A 16,594-nucleotide genomic window follows, 5' to 3' on the forward strand; every position below is an offset into this window, starting at 1 on the left:
TTTTTTTTAGTTTCTGCATAATTTTGTAAATTGCACAACCAGTAATAGCAGTACGCCATGCTCGTGTGATAGTATTCAGTAAAGACTGGTAGTTACACCACATGGTCATAAGGTATGTGCTTTGTCTTTTATGAGTTCACGTCCTCATAGTTTGCTTTCGGCCCATATAGGTGTCTGCTAGCAAACTTTGGTAGTACCCATACAACTAGCCCCTAGCATTTTTTACGGTTGAGACCGTCATGGATGTTGTGATGACGTGGACGAATTTGACATGCTCTCTGGTTGGGCTTTTATTGCCACCACGTGTCAACCCGGGGTGAGTCCTTGATTTTCGAAAAGTGTAATCATTACTTCACTCTGGAATCCCGCTCGTTTTTTCTTTTGTTTTTTAGCGTATGCTGTGCAGGTGACATTTGTCATCAATCTGTAAGAGTAGTTGGTTCGTTTTTAATCTCAACCTCTCGTTTTAGCATTTAAAAGCGAAATCCCTTTTTCTTCTCACTTTTCTCAACTTCTTCTCTTTCCTTCAGACTCTTTAACTGGTTTTCTTCACTTTCCTACGAGCCTTGGGCCCAGATTATTTCTTTTGCTTTAAAACTGCCAAAGCTTGTTACTTTTCTTCATCCCCTTCACAATTTCCGAAAAAGTTCTTTCGTCTTTCGGCGCTTCTCCTGGGTTTGCTTTTGGAAGTTTCTTCGGCTCTGTTGCGACATTTTTTCCGGCGAGCACTTGCTTGAAGGGCGCTTTTTGGGACACTTATTCTGGGCTCTTAACTTTCGCGTGTGTTTCTACTCAGGTACCCTTTCTCATAACTTTTAGCTTTTCTTGCCATCTTTTCTTCCTTGAGATCATGTCGGACCAGTCAGATAGTCAAAACTCTCTAGGCACTAATTTCATGACTGAGAGTGAACCCTCTTCCCCTTCTCTTCATGGCAGACCTAGTTTGTCGGATTCTAGCCCCCTAGATGGGAGAACTCGCCTTTTAGCTAATCTTCCTCTTACCGCCGACAGGGATAGAGAACTTAGATCTTAATTTTTAAATGACCGTTTTTCCCCTGAGCGAGCCAACTTGACTACCCAGTTCTTGACTGCTAGGATGAGTGGGGATAATCAAACACTTAAGGAACTGAGACACCAAATTCTGGCCCGTAGGACCCTTAGGCACCCTCCCCCTGATGCTGTTCCCGGTCTGGATGTTCAACCCTTGAGGGAGCATGCCTGGTTGGAAAGTTTGGCTGATGCTGGCGTCGTGACTGACCCCAGTGTTTTTGATCGCCTTGCCCGAGATTCAACTCCTTCTCATCCTTGTCACCCTCCTGTTGTCAATTTAGGTTCTGATAGTGACTCTATCGCCAGCATGGAGACTGATGCTTCCCCTTCATTCTCCATTCTGGGAGATGGCTGCCTTTGGATTGTAGTGACGGTCCCAAGAAGACTGTCATCTGCAAAAGCTGGCGGGCAGCAGTTTTGGAGCTGAACTATTGTGAGGTTGCTAGGAAACTTTATGGGTTTCCACCCGAGTATAGTCTAGTGATTCCGGCTGAGGGAGCAAAGGTGATCGACTGTCCTGCCGGTCATGTAGCTATGTATGCCCATCACTTTGATTTTGGGCTACGATTTCCGCTAGACCTAGTGTTAGCGAAGATCCTTCAGGCCTTCAATGTCTGCCTTGCTCAGCTGACACCCTTGGCCATGAGGAATATAGTTGCTTACGTCTGGGTTTGCCGCTACCTGGGCTTTCCTGAGACCTTGAACTTGTTCCGGCATTTGCAGTGGCTGAGGCGGAACGGCTCTGCCGAGAAAGGTTGGTGGTCTCTGATGACGTACAAGGACAAAATGACTGTTTATCCGAAGATGAGTAGTCTGAAGAGTTGGCAGGGAGCTTTCTACTGGCTCAAGGTCCCGGATGATTTTCCTCTTCGCTGCCACTATACCAAGCCTTATCCATGGATGGATGACATACCTAAGTATGACTTGTCTGAGGCCGAGAAAGAAGCTTTTAAATACTTTGACTCAGTGGACGTGGCCGTTGAGGGGGAGGAGACTGAGATGAGAATTCCTTGTACTTGGCTTCCTCATGCCAAGTATATTCTTGGTAACGAGCCTTTGTCTGTCGTTTTTCTATGCCGGACTCATCTAGAAGGTGTGTAACATGAATTCTGGTCCGACAAGATCCTTTGGAATTCATGCATGCTTATAGATATATATTTTCTTGATACGCTGACGTACTAGTTGACTTGCGCCTCACTTGTGATTTCCTTTTCAGGTGACGTCAGCTTGGATTTGGAAGACTTGGGTTTAGACGACCAATTGCGTCCAATTACTCAAGCTCCAGAAGAGCCTATTTTTTACTACGACACCATCCATGGGCTTACTGGAAGCCCACGTGGTGCTGACAGGAATCCCGGTCGCGGCGGCCGAGTTGGGAGAACGGTTCGTCGTGCCGGAGGAACTCAAGGCCGGGCTCCCGGTCGAGGGGAGTCAACCCCAACTCGCTCCACCATCCAAGTCCCTATTAACAGAGGTGGTGGTAGCACTTCCCGTCGGCGTCCCAGGGATCCTGAGGTTGAGACCCCTCAGAAGCGTCAGTCTGTAGAAGTTGATTCTATGGACGTGACCATCAATGAAAATCAGGGGCTCTCTATCTCCCCTATACGGGATCCTGTGCCGGAGGTTCAACGGTCATCGGATTCTTTGGCTCGCAGCAAGGAAGCTGCCTTTGGGTCTAGCTCTTCCACCCGCCAGAGGGTGTACGAGATGCTCAGCAGGCCGAGCTTTCTCTCGGACTTAGGTCTGGGAATTTACTGCCGGGCCCAGGAGTGGATAGGGACGAACATCGTCCCTCTTTGCGCCTCTGTCAAACCTGCCCTCTTTCATCCTCCTTCTACTGTCGGCCAGCCGTTCAGACCAGCTCTGGATGTGAGGGAAGATGAATCTATCTTCGCGGACATCCCTACTAATGGCGGTACTCTGGGGTACCGTCTTCTGAAGGGGCTTCAGCTGCCATTTGACCGCCCTGCTGATAAGTTGGTGGCACCTGCTGCTCAATTGGCTCACGACCTTGTTGTGGTAAGTACATATTATTTATTTTATATATATATATATATATATATATATATATATATATATATATATATATAATATATATATATATATATATATATATATATATATATATATATATATATATATATTATATATATATATATATATATATATATATATATATATATATATATATATATATATATATATATAACCCTTTCTCTTGTTGTGTTTTATAGGCCGGGAACTCTGCTGTGGAGCTTATATCTCAATATCTGGAGTACCAGCGCGTAGCTGAGAGCGCCAGTGGGGTCATCAAGGGCTTGGAGGCTGACCGGGACGGTCTTCATTCTCAAATTACTCAGCTGAAGACCGACCTGAAGTCCGAAAAGCGAGCCAAAACTGAAGCCGACAAGGAGCTGGAGGGATTGCGGCAGAAGGCTAAGGACCTGGAGGATCTCAGAGTCAAACATTCTAATTTGGAAACCGCTCTCCAAGCTGCCAAGGACGAGACGAAGAGTGCAGTAGAAGCTGCTGTGGCTGAAGCCCGCCAAACTGCTGTGGCCGGTTTCAAGAAGTCCGACGAATTCGTCGGGCTTCTGGGCGAGCGATATGATGGCGGATGGGTGGCCGCCAAGAGGTGTGTCTGCCATTCTTATCCTGATTTCGATTCGGAGCGAATGGAGACCACTTTTGGTGAAGGCGTCCATCAGCGTCCCTTGGTGGATGAGCCCTACATCTGCCCTGAGGACGTTATTGCCAACATCCTACCCACTATTGAAGATGAGGCGCCTCCTTCCTGAAGACTTTGGCGGTCATGTTCAACCTCTTCTGTAGCGTCAAATAGTTTGTAATAGTTTTTAGTTGTCAGCCTTTAAATGGCATGTAAACTTTTGAACTAAATTTTTGCTACTGAATTCATAAATGTCGTGTTTTGAATGGCTGCCTAATTTTGTTTGTAGTTGGCCGCCATGCCAGTAATTTATGATTCACCTTTTGTGTTCGAAGCACATTGCCTTTTGACATTTATGAACTTTCTTAATTTCTTCAACTTTTGCTTGTTCAGGGCCTGTTATTTAGCCGTTTGTAATTATTTTGCCTATCTGCTGGTTGTTAACAACTATTTTGCTATCCTTTGTTTTGCCTGTCATTTGGATAATATTTGTTTCGCCTGTCATGTGGCCGTTAATGTTTATTACGCCTGTCATGTGGCAGTTAACAATTATTTTGCCTGTCATATGGCTGTTAACCTTTATTGCGCCTGTCATGTGGCAGTTAACAATTATTTTGCCTGTCATATGGCCGCTAACCTTTATTGCGCCTGTCATGTGGCAGTTAATAATTATTTTGCCTGTCATATGGCCGTTAACCTTTATTGCGCCTGTCATGTGGCAGTTAACAATTACTTTGCCTGTCATATGGCCGTTAACCTTTATTATGGCTGTTAATCAGTTAATATTTTGCAATTAAGATGTAGGGAACAACAGAAAGTAAAAAAAAAAACAAAATATATCGGAATGCTGACATAGTGTTATTTATATAATGCAATCAAAGGCTCTCGGCCCATTACATCATTTCTTGACTACACATAGTACTTTTTAAGGACATAAGCATTCCAACAGTTCTTGAGCTCCTTCCCATCCATTCCTTTTAGGATGAAGGATACGGGACCTATCTTCCGAGCTAGGATGTATGGGCCTTCCCAGTTAGCAGTTAGCTTACCCTCAGCATGCGCTTTTCCGGTAGCGGCCGTCCTTCGCGGAACCAGTTCACCCTTAGCTAGCGGCCTTTCCATTACCCTTTTGTTATATGCTTTGCTGATTCAGTCCTTGTATATTGTTGCTCTCAGCTCTGCCTTCAGTCTTATCTCGGGCAAGAAGTCCATATCCTACCTTAATGCATGATCATTCTTCTCTAGGATTTGATGTTTTACTCGGTAAGTGGGCAGCCCTACTTCTACTGGCAGCACTGCTTCTGCTCCAAAGGCTAACTTGAAAGGACTTTCTCCCGTCGCTTCTTTTTCAGTTGTCCTATTTGCCCACAGAACGGCAGGCACCATTTCAACCCATTTTCATTTGAATTCATCTAACTTCTTCTTCAAGGCGTTCAGAATTTGTTTGTTCGCGCTTCTGCTTGGCCATTGCTTTGGGGATGACATACTGCTGAGTACGCAAATTTGACCCGGAAATCCGAGAGGAAAGATCGGATGGGCCGGCAACCAAACTGAACCCTGTGATCAAACACGATTGCGACCGGGATGCCAAACCTAGTCATGATATTTTGCCAGATGAATTTTTTTACTTAATTTGCCTTTATCTTTGATGTCGGCTCTGCCTATATCCACTTTGTAAAATAATCGATTCCCACAATTAGGAAACGTCTTCCTCCTGATGCGGTAGTGAATGGTCCCAAGATATCCATTCCCCACTATGCAAATGGTATCGGACACAGGATTGGTTGCAAATCATTTGGGGGCCTATTTATCACCGGAGCGAATCTCTGGCACTTATCGCATTTTCTCACATAGTTCTGTGCATCTGCTAGCATACTAGGCCAATAAAATCCAGCTCTGAGTTCCTTTAGGGCCAATGCTTTTCCTCCAATGTGATTCCCACAAAATCCTTCGTGAATTTCTTCCATATCTTCATGGCCTCAGCGGCTGTTGTGCATTTTAGTATTGGCAAACTAAACAACTTCTTGTACAACTCATTTTGGTATATTACATACCAATTAGCCTGCTTTTGCAGCTTCTTAGCAGACATGGGATCCGCCGGGAGCGCTCCTGTCAGCTTATATTCTACCAGTTCTGTGAACCATTCTCCTTGCTGATCAATGCTATTTATTACGGCCACCCTCGGGGTGATGCTTTTTTATTTGAGTATATCAATAACTACCATCCCCTCAATATGAACAGAGTCTGAACTGGCAAGCTTGGATAACGCGTCCGCCTTCCTGTTCTCGGCCCTAGGGATTGCCTCAACCTCAAATTGCTCAAGCTGGGCTATTACCTCTTTCGCTTTCTCTACATACTTGACCATATTGGCCTCTCGGACCTCGAACTCTCCTCTAAGCTGGCCGATGACTAGCTGTGAATCTGTTTTCAAGAGGACATTATTGGCTCATGCCGCGATGCACATTCTCAATCCGGCAATGGCCGCCTCATACTTCGATTCGTTCTTTGAGGCTGGGAACGTGAATTTAATCGCATACTCAAAGACATTTCCCTCTGGGCCTGTGATCACAATCCCGACCCCTGCTCCACTCGCGGCCGAAGATCCATCGACTTCCAACAACCACGACTCCTTTTATTTTACTTCATCCTCTTCGTATGCTTCAGTTATGAAGTCTGCCAATGCTTGGGCTTTTATGGCTGTTCGCGGCTTGTATTGGATATCATATTATGACAACTCCACGGCCCATTTCAGCAAACCTCCGGAAGTATCCATCCTTTGCAGTGCTTTTTCCAATGGCTGATTTGTTAACACTTGTATTGGATGACAGTCGAAATAGGGTCTAAGCAATCTGGCCGCTATGACGACTGGTAGCGCCATTTTTTCAATCAGCTAGTAACGGTTCTCATGCCCATTGAGGATGTGACTGACAAAGTATATTGGATGCTTCTCCTTCTCTGTTATCAATACCGCGGCCACGGTCTTGGGAGAGGTCGAGATATATAACTGTAATGTATCTCCTGCTCCGGCCTTGATATTGTTAGCAGTTTTGCGAGGTGCTCTTTGACGGCCGAGAAAGCTTTACTCTGCTCCTCTCCCCATTCAAACTTCTTGTTCCCTCTCAGCAGCGTAAAAAATGGGAGGGCCTTATCGGCCGATTTTGAGATAAATCTTGTTAAGGCTGCCATCCTTCCCGTCAGTCTCTGGATGTCCTTGACTCCTTTCGGCTCGGGGAGACTCAAAATCGCCTGGACTTTGTCCGGGTTCGCATCAATGCCTCTCTTACTCACCATAAACCCCAAGAATTTTCTTGCTCTTACACCAAAGACACACTTTTTTGGGTTCAACTTCATGTTGTACTCTCTTGATGTATTGAACGTTTCCTCCAAATCCGCCAAGTGCTCCCGGTCAGTTTTACTTTTCACTATGGAGTCATCTACGTATACTTCTATATTTCGCCCTTTTTGGTTTGCAAAGACTTTGTCGACCAGCTTTTGATAGGTTGCGCCAGCGTTTCTCAAGCCAAATGGCATTGCCTTATAATTGTATACACCTCCATTCGTAATGAATGTTGTTTTCTTTCGGTCTTCTTTTAACAGACTGATCTGGTGATATCCTGAAAATGCATCCATGAAGCTCAGTAAAGCATGTCCGCTAGTGGAGTCTACTAGCTGGTCTATCCTTGGCAGAGGATAGCAAGCCTTAGGGCATGCCCTATTCAGATTTGTAAAGTCCACGCACATACGCCATTGGCCATTAGCCTTTTATACCATCACTACATTTGCCAGCCATTCTAGATAATCACAAGGTTCGATGAAATCGGCTGTCATCAGTTTTTCTACTTCCTCTTAATGGCTTTGTTCTTCTCAGCTGAAAAAGCCCTTTTCTTCTGCTTTACTGGTCGGACTGCACTATCGACGTTTAGACGATGGACCATCACGGCTGGGTCTATGCCCGGCATCTCATCCGCCGAGAATGTGAATATGTCAGCATTTTCTCTTAGGAGAGTCACCAGGTTGACCCTGACCTCTAGGTCCATGTCCATCCCGACAGCGACCGACCTGGCAGGATCATCCGCTAGCGCTTCTTGTCTGGTTTCTCTGTCTGGCTTTGGTCTCGACTCATCCTCCGGTCGGGACTCCAATTCTTCCAATGGTACTTCCTTACTCAACCTGACGGTATCTACCTCCTCTGCTTCATTATCCTCATGTCCTTCAATTTGGGCTCTCCTCTGGGCCCTCCTCTGCTTTCTTGATGGCGGGTGAGGGTTTTCTATTGGGAATCTCCTGGCAGGCTGCTTCAGTGTTGTTAAATACCATGACCTTGCCATCTCTTGGTTACCCTTTAACCTTGATGTTGATCCGCCATTGGAAACATACAGCATTGTTTGATGGTAAGTTGAGACGACACCTTGGACGTCATGAATGAAAGGACGGCCGATGATGGCGTTATATGCTCCCGGAACATCCACCACTAGGAACTCGGTCATGACATCTCTGGTTGTATCATTTTCCCCAATACGCACTTGGAGGGAAATTAGTCCTTCCGGCACCACTGATGCTCCCGTGAATCCGATGACCGGATATCTGACCGGCTTAAAGTACTTTCGGCCAATCATGAGTTTTTCAAATGTTGACAAGTATAGAATGTTTGCAAAACTGCCTCCGTCCACTAAAACTCGGTGAACCAGGCAGTTTGAGATTTTCATTGTTACTACCAATGGATCGTCATGAGGATAAACGACATGTTTAGTGTCCTCAAGCGTGAATGACATCACTGGCATTGCTGGCGGATTTTTCCATGGCAGACTTGCATTGAAATTGACATGATGCCTGAACTCCTTCAAGCTCGCCTTCGCACCATTAACACTTCCTTCATGGATGGGACCTCCGCTAATAACATGAATCTCGCTGATCCGAGACTGAACATTTCGATTCGCTGGCTTTACCAAATCGCCCTCTTTGGTTTGAGCTTTATACTGACTGAAGTAACCTCTTCTTATCAAATCCTCCAGTTTATCCTTTAGGTGCCAGCAATCTTCAGTTAGATGACCGTGATCCCCATGGAAATCACACCACTTACTCCTGTCACGACTCTTATGAAACATCTGCCTTGGACGCTGCCACTTGTCACTATCTTTGTTCATCAGAAAAATCTGGCTTCTTGAGGTGGTAAGCTGGGTGTACGCATCAAATCTTTCCTTGCGTTCACCTCCCTCTCGGCTGCTTATTTCACGATCTCTGCGATCGCGATCATACTTCTCATTCTCCCTTTCCCGGTCATTTCCTCTTTTGATCATGTTCGATTCTTGCTTTCTTTCATCTCGACCTCGATCCATTTCACGACCTTTCTCCTTTTTCTGCTTATCATCCTTCTTTTCTGACTCTCGGTTGCTTACGGCCTTATCAAACTCTTCCCCTCTTACATAATCGTTGGCCTTGCCAAGGACGGGACCCAGAGATGTATAGGATTTTCGACCCAAGTAGTTCCGGAAGGGTGATCCCTCCTTAAGTCCTGTCATTAAAGCTAAAACGGCCACATCCTGCTCCAATCGAGGTATCGAGACCGCCTCGACATTGAAACGGCCAATACAATCCCTCAAGCTTTCATTGGCACATTGCTTGACCGAGAGCAATTCCCCAGTAGTGCCCTCACGACGCCCGTTACATACAAAATGCGTACTAAACATAGACGATAGCTGAGAGAAATTGGAGATGCTACCTGGTTTGAGGCTTTTAAACCACGTCTGAGCTATTCCCGTCAGAGTTGATGGGAAAACTTTGCACCATATGGCGTCCACCTGAGTATAAAGGAACATGTGTCCCTCATAGGCTGCAACATGATCATCAGGATATGAAGTGCCATCGTACTTGGAGGACGGCATCTTGATTCTCATCATAGGATGATTTAATATCTCCAAAGTGAAGGGGGAGAGCTTGGGCTTGATCAAGAGGTGACCCCCGGGCGAATAGTTACTAGCACCGGCGGTGTTGTACTCACGGCGAGAGTAACCCTGCGTTTCTTCTTCAAAGTGGTATAGCTCCTCCGTTTCTAGAACCTCTTCATCATAGTCAGATCAGTCTATCTTCCTCTCCATCTCACGCCCCTCCCTTCCCAATGATTGCATCTTTCGAAGCGAGGTACCGTCCGCATTTCTACCAGCCATAGCCAGTGGTCGCTTACGGGTGCCGCCAGATGGTTGGGGAGGAATATTTTGTTGAGGATTACCTGTCAGCATCTGGATGAATGACGCTACGATTTGCAATTGTTCGGGAGAGAATTGACTTAGCTGAGCCAGATTGAATGGCACATTGTTGTTTGGGGTTTGCTCTTCGTTCCCCGGTGTCCGGTAATGGAACTGTGGATTTCCCATCTCTCCAGTGATAACTGGCTGCGAGGAAGTCTGACCCTGCTCGAGCTCGGGCTGACCGTGGGTAGTATTGTTTGCATCCTCCATGACTGATACCTTAGAAGGGTGAGAGTCCCCCTCCTTTTAGCGCCAGTTGTTTCGGTATCGAAAACGATGTCGGACTTTAGCAGTGTCCGACAATGAAGTGACTGTCCATGAGGGATGATCTGCAAAGATAACAAACGTGAGCTACCCTCGGGGGTGTTTCGAGGAAACCCCCTCCGACGCTCAAGTCAGCTAATGCCCAAAAGGATTTAAGAGAGAGAGAGATAAACTATTTTTAGTATGAGAGAATGTACCTGCAAGAATAGTACTGATTCGCTATCTATAGGCGTACTATTCACTTAACAGGGTGCGTAATCCTGCAACACTTGTACTGCCGAAGATTCCCTTTGCTTTGTCATTTTCTGCGGATGCGACGGCAGTCTCGGCCAATGGTCAGAAGGTATGTGCTTTGTCTTTTATGAGTTCACGTCCTCATAGTTTGCTTTCGGCCCATATAGGTGTCCGCTAGCAAACTTTGGTAGTACCCATACACTAACCGTCAGGATACACTCTCATAAATACAGGGGTATGATCAAAGTTTCCCTCTGGAAGGAAATTGGCTTCAGCCATATCATAAGTATTAATCCTTTCATGATTAGTAATAATCCTATCAATCCTAGAAAAAACTCTCTGATTTTCCTCATATTTATTATTCCTAGTAAAATGTCTACCTGAGGCTTTCACATCAACCAAATTGCAAAAAGTCATACAATCCACCATAGGCTTAATTTCAGCAATCTTCACCATTGAACCAATGCTTTCTTCAACACTACCTGAGGCATTAATGTCACCAAGTAGAACCCAAGGCTCCTTATTATTCATTGCAATGTGTTTCATCCCATTCTAGAGATCCATCGTAATATTCATGTCATTAAAATGTTTACTGGCCTTGACATATAATTTTGAGGAGAGGCCAAAGTCCCCTTAGGATTATGTTGGATTGGATATTAGAATCGCCTAATTCAAAAGGGAACTAAGTGTATATCTTTTATTATTTCTTTTAAAAAGTTTTAAATCCTTAATTCAAAAATATTATGATAAACATGATAAATTTTACAAACTTTCTATTGTAGAAATCATGTATCGAAACAACGACAACAACAACAACATCAGTTCAGTTTTTAACTTACTTTCACTCCTTGAGAAGGATAAACTAAGAGGTAACAATTTCCTTAATAGGGAGCGAAACCTAAGAATCGTTCTCAGGTATGAAGGTCGAGAGATTTCCTTGAAACCCCAATCTTAACATTATCCTCTACTTCTACTAATAATGTTGAGAAAGCTAAGCAGATCAGAAAAGGTTGGTACTAGCCTTATGCTAGCTTTAATGGAACCAAACCTTCAAAAGAAGTTTTGAGAACATGGATGCTTATAGCATCACCCAACAACATATAATCCATGTTTTAACAAGAAGTTCGGATGGAGAGCTATGAGACTCACATGACTAGCTTTTTTAAGTGTGCATTAGAGGAGGGTAAGCCCTTGTATGGAGATATCATGGCGGTTGATTCTAATGTTCCGATTTCCGTGCATCCTATTTAGCTCCACTAAAGAACCCTCTTACCCCAACTTTAAGTGAATTTGGTGCCTCATTTCCTAGTGCTATGCATGAGAAAGCTTACAACATGATGTTTGCTACTTTGTAAGGGTCCAAATCATTTACAACAAGATTTAAGGGAAGTAGAGGAAAGGTCGTTATCATCATGTTCCACATAAGTTCTAATTGCAAGTTTAAAAGGAAAGGTCGTTATCATCAATGGTTCCAATGACGTCAGCAAAACGGAAAGAAGGACACAATGATGAAAGCGCTAAGGATCGCCAGGTCTAACATGCAAAAATCATATTGCCTAGTGTAAGCTCAAATCCAATCAGAAGTCTGCCAAAGAATCTAAGGTTTTTAGTCGTCGCCACCGTAAATATTCAAGGCCTTGTCCCTCTCCCCTGGTACGGTGTTGATGCAAGCGCAAGTTAGAAGGTTTTATCCCCTCTTATGTGATCTCCTCCCCGTTTAAAAAATTTATTACTAGTATGTGTCTTGTAAAATATGTGGTACGCTTAAGGTGTTGTTAATTTTCAGATTATATGAAAATGGGCCTGGGTAACCCAATAAGGAGGAGGAGAGTTTAGCCCAAGGTCAGAGCAATAATCCTCTTAGGGGCTGGACATCCTGTCGAGGTAAATCCTTATCCAGTAGCTATTAAACACCCATTTTAGACAAGACCCGCAACCCGGGCTCTGATACCATGTTAATTTTCAGATTATATGAAAATGGGCCTGGGTAACCCAATAAGGAGGAGGAGAGTTTAGCCCACTTATAAGTTAGGAGGTTCCATCCTAAAACCAATTGGTGATAGGTGGAGTAACTCCTTATCTTATAAAGTGGTTTATTCTCTCCTCTTTCTCCAATGTGGGACACTCACAAGTGGGCACTTAATGGGTTTCAACAGGTGTAGGCCCAAGGAATGACTTGTTTCCACTCGTCAGCAGTCATGAGTTAGCTTTTATTGTTGTTTGAAATAAATGAGGAGAATTTTGAAATTCGTAAGATGTGATGAATAAATATTTGCTTTAGTTATATTAAATTTCAATTTGGTCCATTCAACATATACTGGAAAAGCAGTTTCACTAAAAAAAAGTCGTTTTTAAGAACTAAATATCATTAATTCCGTGCATAAAAACAATGATGGAGAAAAAATAACACTCTCTTCATATTCAAATAACTGTTTTTGTTTGATTTTCATGGTCCCCAAAGTCAAATGCACTACCTTTAACAATTCACATCATTAATTACATGTATTACTAAAATTGACAATTTTTGTTATGTTGATATTATACATTAATCAAATCTAGTAAGCTTTAAGTACTACGCAATTTTTTATAATTGGTGAGAATTCCCAATGATAAAATTACAAGTTTAACCCAAAGAGTCAAAGAGAAAATTTGAGGATGGATGAAGTCAAGTTTGAGTTTGAATCCTTATAGGATATCGATGTTATAAAAATCAGCTGAAAATAACGATACTTAACTCTTAACTCGATTACTAATTGTGAGACTACTGATCAAAAACAATAACAATCATGCTACTATACCTGAAAACATGTCCTTATTAATCCAATGAAGTACCACCGGGACAGCAGGCATAGGAGCTACAGCTGATTCAAGTGTTGCCAAATAATCCTGACTTATCAAATAAGCCGATCTGCAGTGCTTTAATCCGTTGTGGACGCTCACGCTAATTCTATATTGATCAGACACCATCATGTCTGATATTAGGCAGCAATTGTTAAAGCCATAACATAGGTCCATCCTATCTGGTGTTGAAAGCGAATCCTTGTTATCTGGAGTACAAACTGAGGTGCATCCCCACGAGTCACCATATTGATTGTAGAACAAGGCATATCCATGGCATCCTACAGATACAAAGACATTCTTACTAGGGATCATCAATGAGTCTTGGGAGTAAAATGAAAAGATAGAGTTGCCCAAGTTAGGACCGTTCCATCGAATCTCAGTATCATTACAAGCAGTGACTGATGGGATCTTAACAAATACTGTTCCATAGAACTTTGGGAAATCACTGTTTCGCACCTCGAAAATCTCGAGGTTGAGTTTCTTTAAGAAAGGTATTTGTGATGATGATGAGAAAGAAATACAAGAGACAGCAAAGTCTGGGCTTAAGGAGCAGTAGTCAGGTCCGATTCCAAAAGGATAGGGGATTGCTCTTTCGCCGCATTGATGTATGCAATCTTTATGATTATGCTGGTCAGATAGTTTCCATAAACAAGACGAGATGATTAGTGATACAAGCAATGTCGATGAGTTCAGGATTTTCATTTTGACTATTCATCACATTTCTGAGGATAGAGCTCCACACAAGCTAAGGTCTACCGTTATACTCCTCTTGAGTGCTGTGATTCTTTTCTTTTTCTTTTTCTTTTTCTTTTTCTTTTTCTTTTTCTTTTTGGTACCAATGACATTGACGTTAATTGCTCCGTATACTCACTTTCTTCTACTATCGCTCAAGTCTCAAATTAATTGGGGTGTTCATTATTGGGTACCGGTTTTTCGGATACCCGCTTTTGCGGGTAATCAAAAGGGCCGTGACCCGACCCGCGAAAACCGGGTATCCGACTTTTTCAGGTCGGGTCACAGTGTACCCGGATTCATTTTTGTTCTTTTAGTCTTCCAACTTCATGTGTATAAATGCAGGTTAGATAAGAAGACCAATCAATGTATACAAAAAAATTTCTAACAAATAAATCAACTGAGTCCTAAAAATCTCAATAATTAGTACAAATTTGAACATCATTCAACCAAAACATTGCACAAAGTACCTACTGCTACCTACTGACAAGTGACATCGAATAGGCAAAAAAAAGTTGATTGTTTCATATGAAGAAGACCAACAGTATATAGCAGAGTTGCTTGGACGTTTTGGTCATTGCGACGCCATGTGGGAGCAGAGAACTAGAGAAAGTCAAGGAGATAAAGGAAGGGGTCTTGTAAAGAAATACTTCCTCCGTTTAGAAATAGTTGCACCATTTCTATTTTGTGCACTATTCACATCTTACACTTAGATTGTCTTTAGTGATTTATATTTTAGGAAAAACATAGTCATGTGGGATCTTGTTAGATTCGTCTCGATGTAAATTTTTTTAATATAAACTTTTTATAATTTTTACTTGTTGATAATTAAAAATATTAATGGTTGAAATCATACATCGGCATGCGTGAAAAGTAGAAATGGTGCAACTATTTCTAAACAGAGGAAGTATGTTTTAGGTTGAATTGTTTTGTGTCCTTCTCATTACCGTTTTCGAAGTATATAATACAATACAACCTTGTCAAACAAGGACTCTCTCAAATAAGGAAATACATCAAAGCATATTATATGTTGTCTAATATATGAGATATCTCAATACCCCCTCAGGTTGGAGCATGGGATCGTTAATGCCACTACTACAAAAAGCATCATCAACGACCAAATATTACAACCACACGCGAATCTGGTCGTAAAAAAGTTCATATTACGACCAGATTCTAATTTTGGTCGTAATTGATCACTTCTTTTTACAAGGAGGAAAATTTCTCGTCGTAACTGTTAAAATCTCATGGTAAATGAACCAAAAAAATTCGCCAAAACTTTAGCGGGATTTTTTCCCGGCTTTGTAGTGAAATTACAGTAAGTTAAAATCTATTTACGATAATTATCTGGTCGTAGTTGCTATGTTAGTAAATAAGAAAATGTAAAATTAAATTAAATCCCAAAAAGTACCCAAAAAGCAACCTAAAACCCTAATTTCACGTTTCACCTTCCATTCTCCCACTGACTACCATTTCTTCACTTACTAAGCTCTTCAACCATGTCCATGTCTCAAAACCTAGATTATTTTCTCAAAAATATACAAAAAGCAGTATAATTGAATATACCTAGATTAGTTTCGCCATAATTGAACGAGTTGAAGCTTTGGGTCAATTTTCGCCATAATTGAACAAACCACAATAGCTGACGATTTCAAGCCAACTGTCAAGTGCTTTTTTACAGATTGCAATTTCAGATCCCTCTTTTTCTTCTAAACTTTGCTCTTAGGTATGGGTTGCCTTAATTTTGTTTTAAATCTACTTTTAAATGAGTCAGTTTAGTTTGTTTTTCATTTTTTGTTCTGGGCTTTGAATTTATGCTTGGGATTTGCTCAAATTTCCATAATTTAGTAAAGTAGATTTGTTGTGCAAGTGACTACCTTTGTTTATGTTTGATAATGTTGCTTATACTATTGCTGCTGGTTTCAATGGTGTTTTTTTCTCTTTAGATGTACAATTCTCATTTGCAACCACTTGAATATATAAACCAACCTATTTTTATTTTTTATATCATGATTTGTTTTGATGTTGATTATGGAAAGCAAAGTGTGTTAGTATAATGTTGGCCTTCTACTTCTGCATTCTCCCAATACGGAGGAGGAGAGTTCGGTCCACATACAAGCCCAAAGGAGGTTCCATACTAAAAGCAATTGGCAATAGTAGGAGTAGCTCCTCTAGCTTATATTGTGGTACTTTCTCTCCTCTTTCTCCAATGTGGGACAACTCACATGTGCACAACATACATGGGGTTCAACAGGTAGGTCTACACCCAGGAAAAAGAAAAAGAGCCTGAAAGCAAATTAAACACATACACTAGTAATCATATAACAGAACGAGCTTCATTCGGCACACCAAAAAGCTAAGGGGTTTTCGGGTAACCGATAACAAGACAATACCGACCCATGACACGACCCGGCTTACCTCGGGTCAGATATCCGACCCGGAAATATATGTTTTTTTCCTTTAAATAACTCGACTATTTTAGATCGGGTCACCGAATCGGGTACTTTTGAACACCCCTACTCAAATCTCTCATTTTATTTTTTGAAAATTAATTCTAATA

General features: G+C 42.4%; 1 protein-coding gene across 2 annotated transcripts in view; it reads right to left on the bottom strand.

The window, feature by feature from the left end:
• LOC104885439 (wall-associated receptor kinase-like 1) overlaps nucleotides 1-14,509 on the bottom strand; it is a 50,360-nt gene extending 35,851 nt beyond the window's left edge. Inside the window, exons 1-2 of one of the 2 annotated variants that reach the window (XM_048643868.2) lie at nucleotides 13,759-13,899; nucleotides 13,260-13,580 (exon numbers count right to left, since the gene is read on the bottom strand). In XM_048643868.2, coding sequence (XP_048499825.1) covers nucleotides 13,260-13,476 — 217 coding nt within the window. In that variant the 5' untranslated portion in view covers nucleotides 13,477-13,580; nucleotides 13,759-13,899. Of the gene's footprint in view, nucleotides 1-13,259 lie in introns of both variants that reach the window. The other variant, XM_048643863.1, reaches the window with a different exon arrangement.
• Between the last annotated feature and the right edge of the window lie 2,085 nt (nucleotides 14,510-16,594).

This window comes from Beta vulgaris, chromosome 1 (genome assembly GCF_026745355.1).
Source record: "Beta vulgaris subsp. vulgaris cultivar EL10 chromosome 1, EL10.2, whole genome shotgun sequence".
In the NCBI taxonomy this organism is placed as follows: Eukaryota; Viridiplantae; Streptophyta; class Magnoliopsida; order Caryophyllales; family Amaranthaceae; genus Beta; species Beta vulgaris.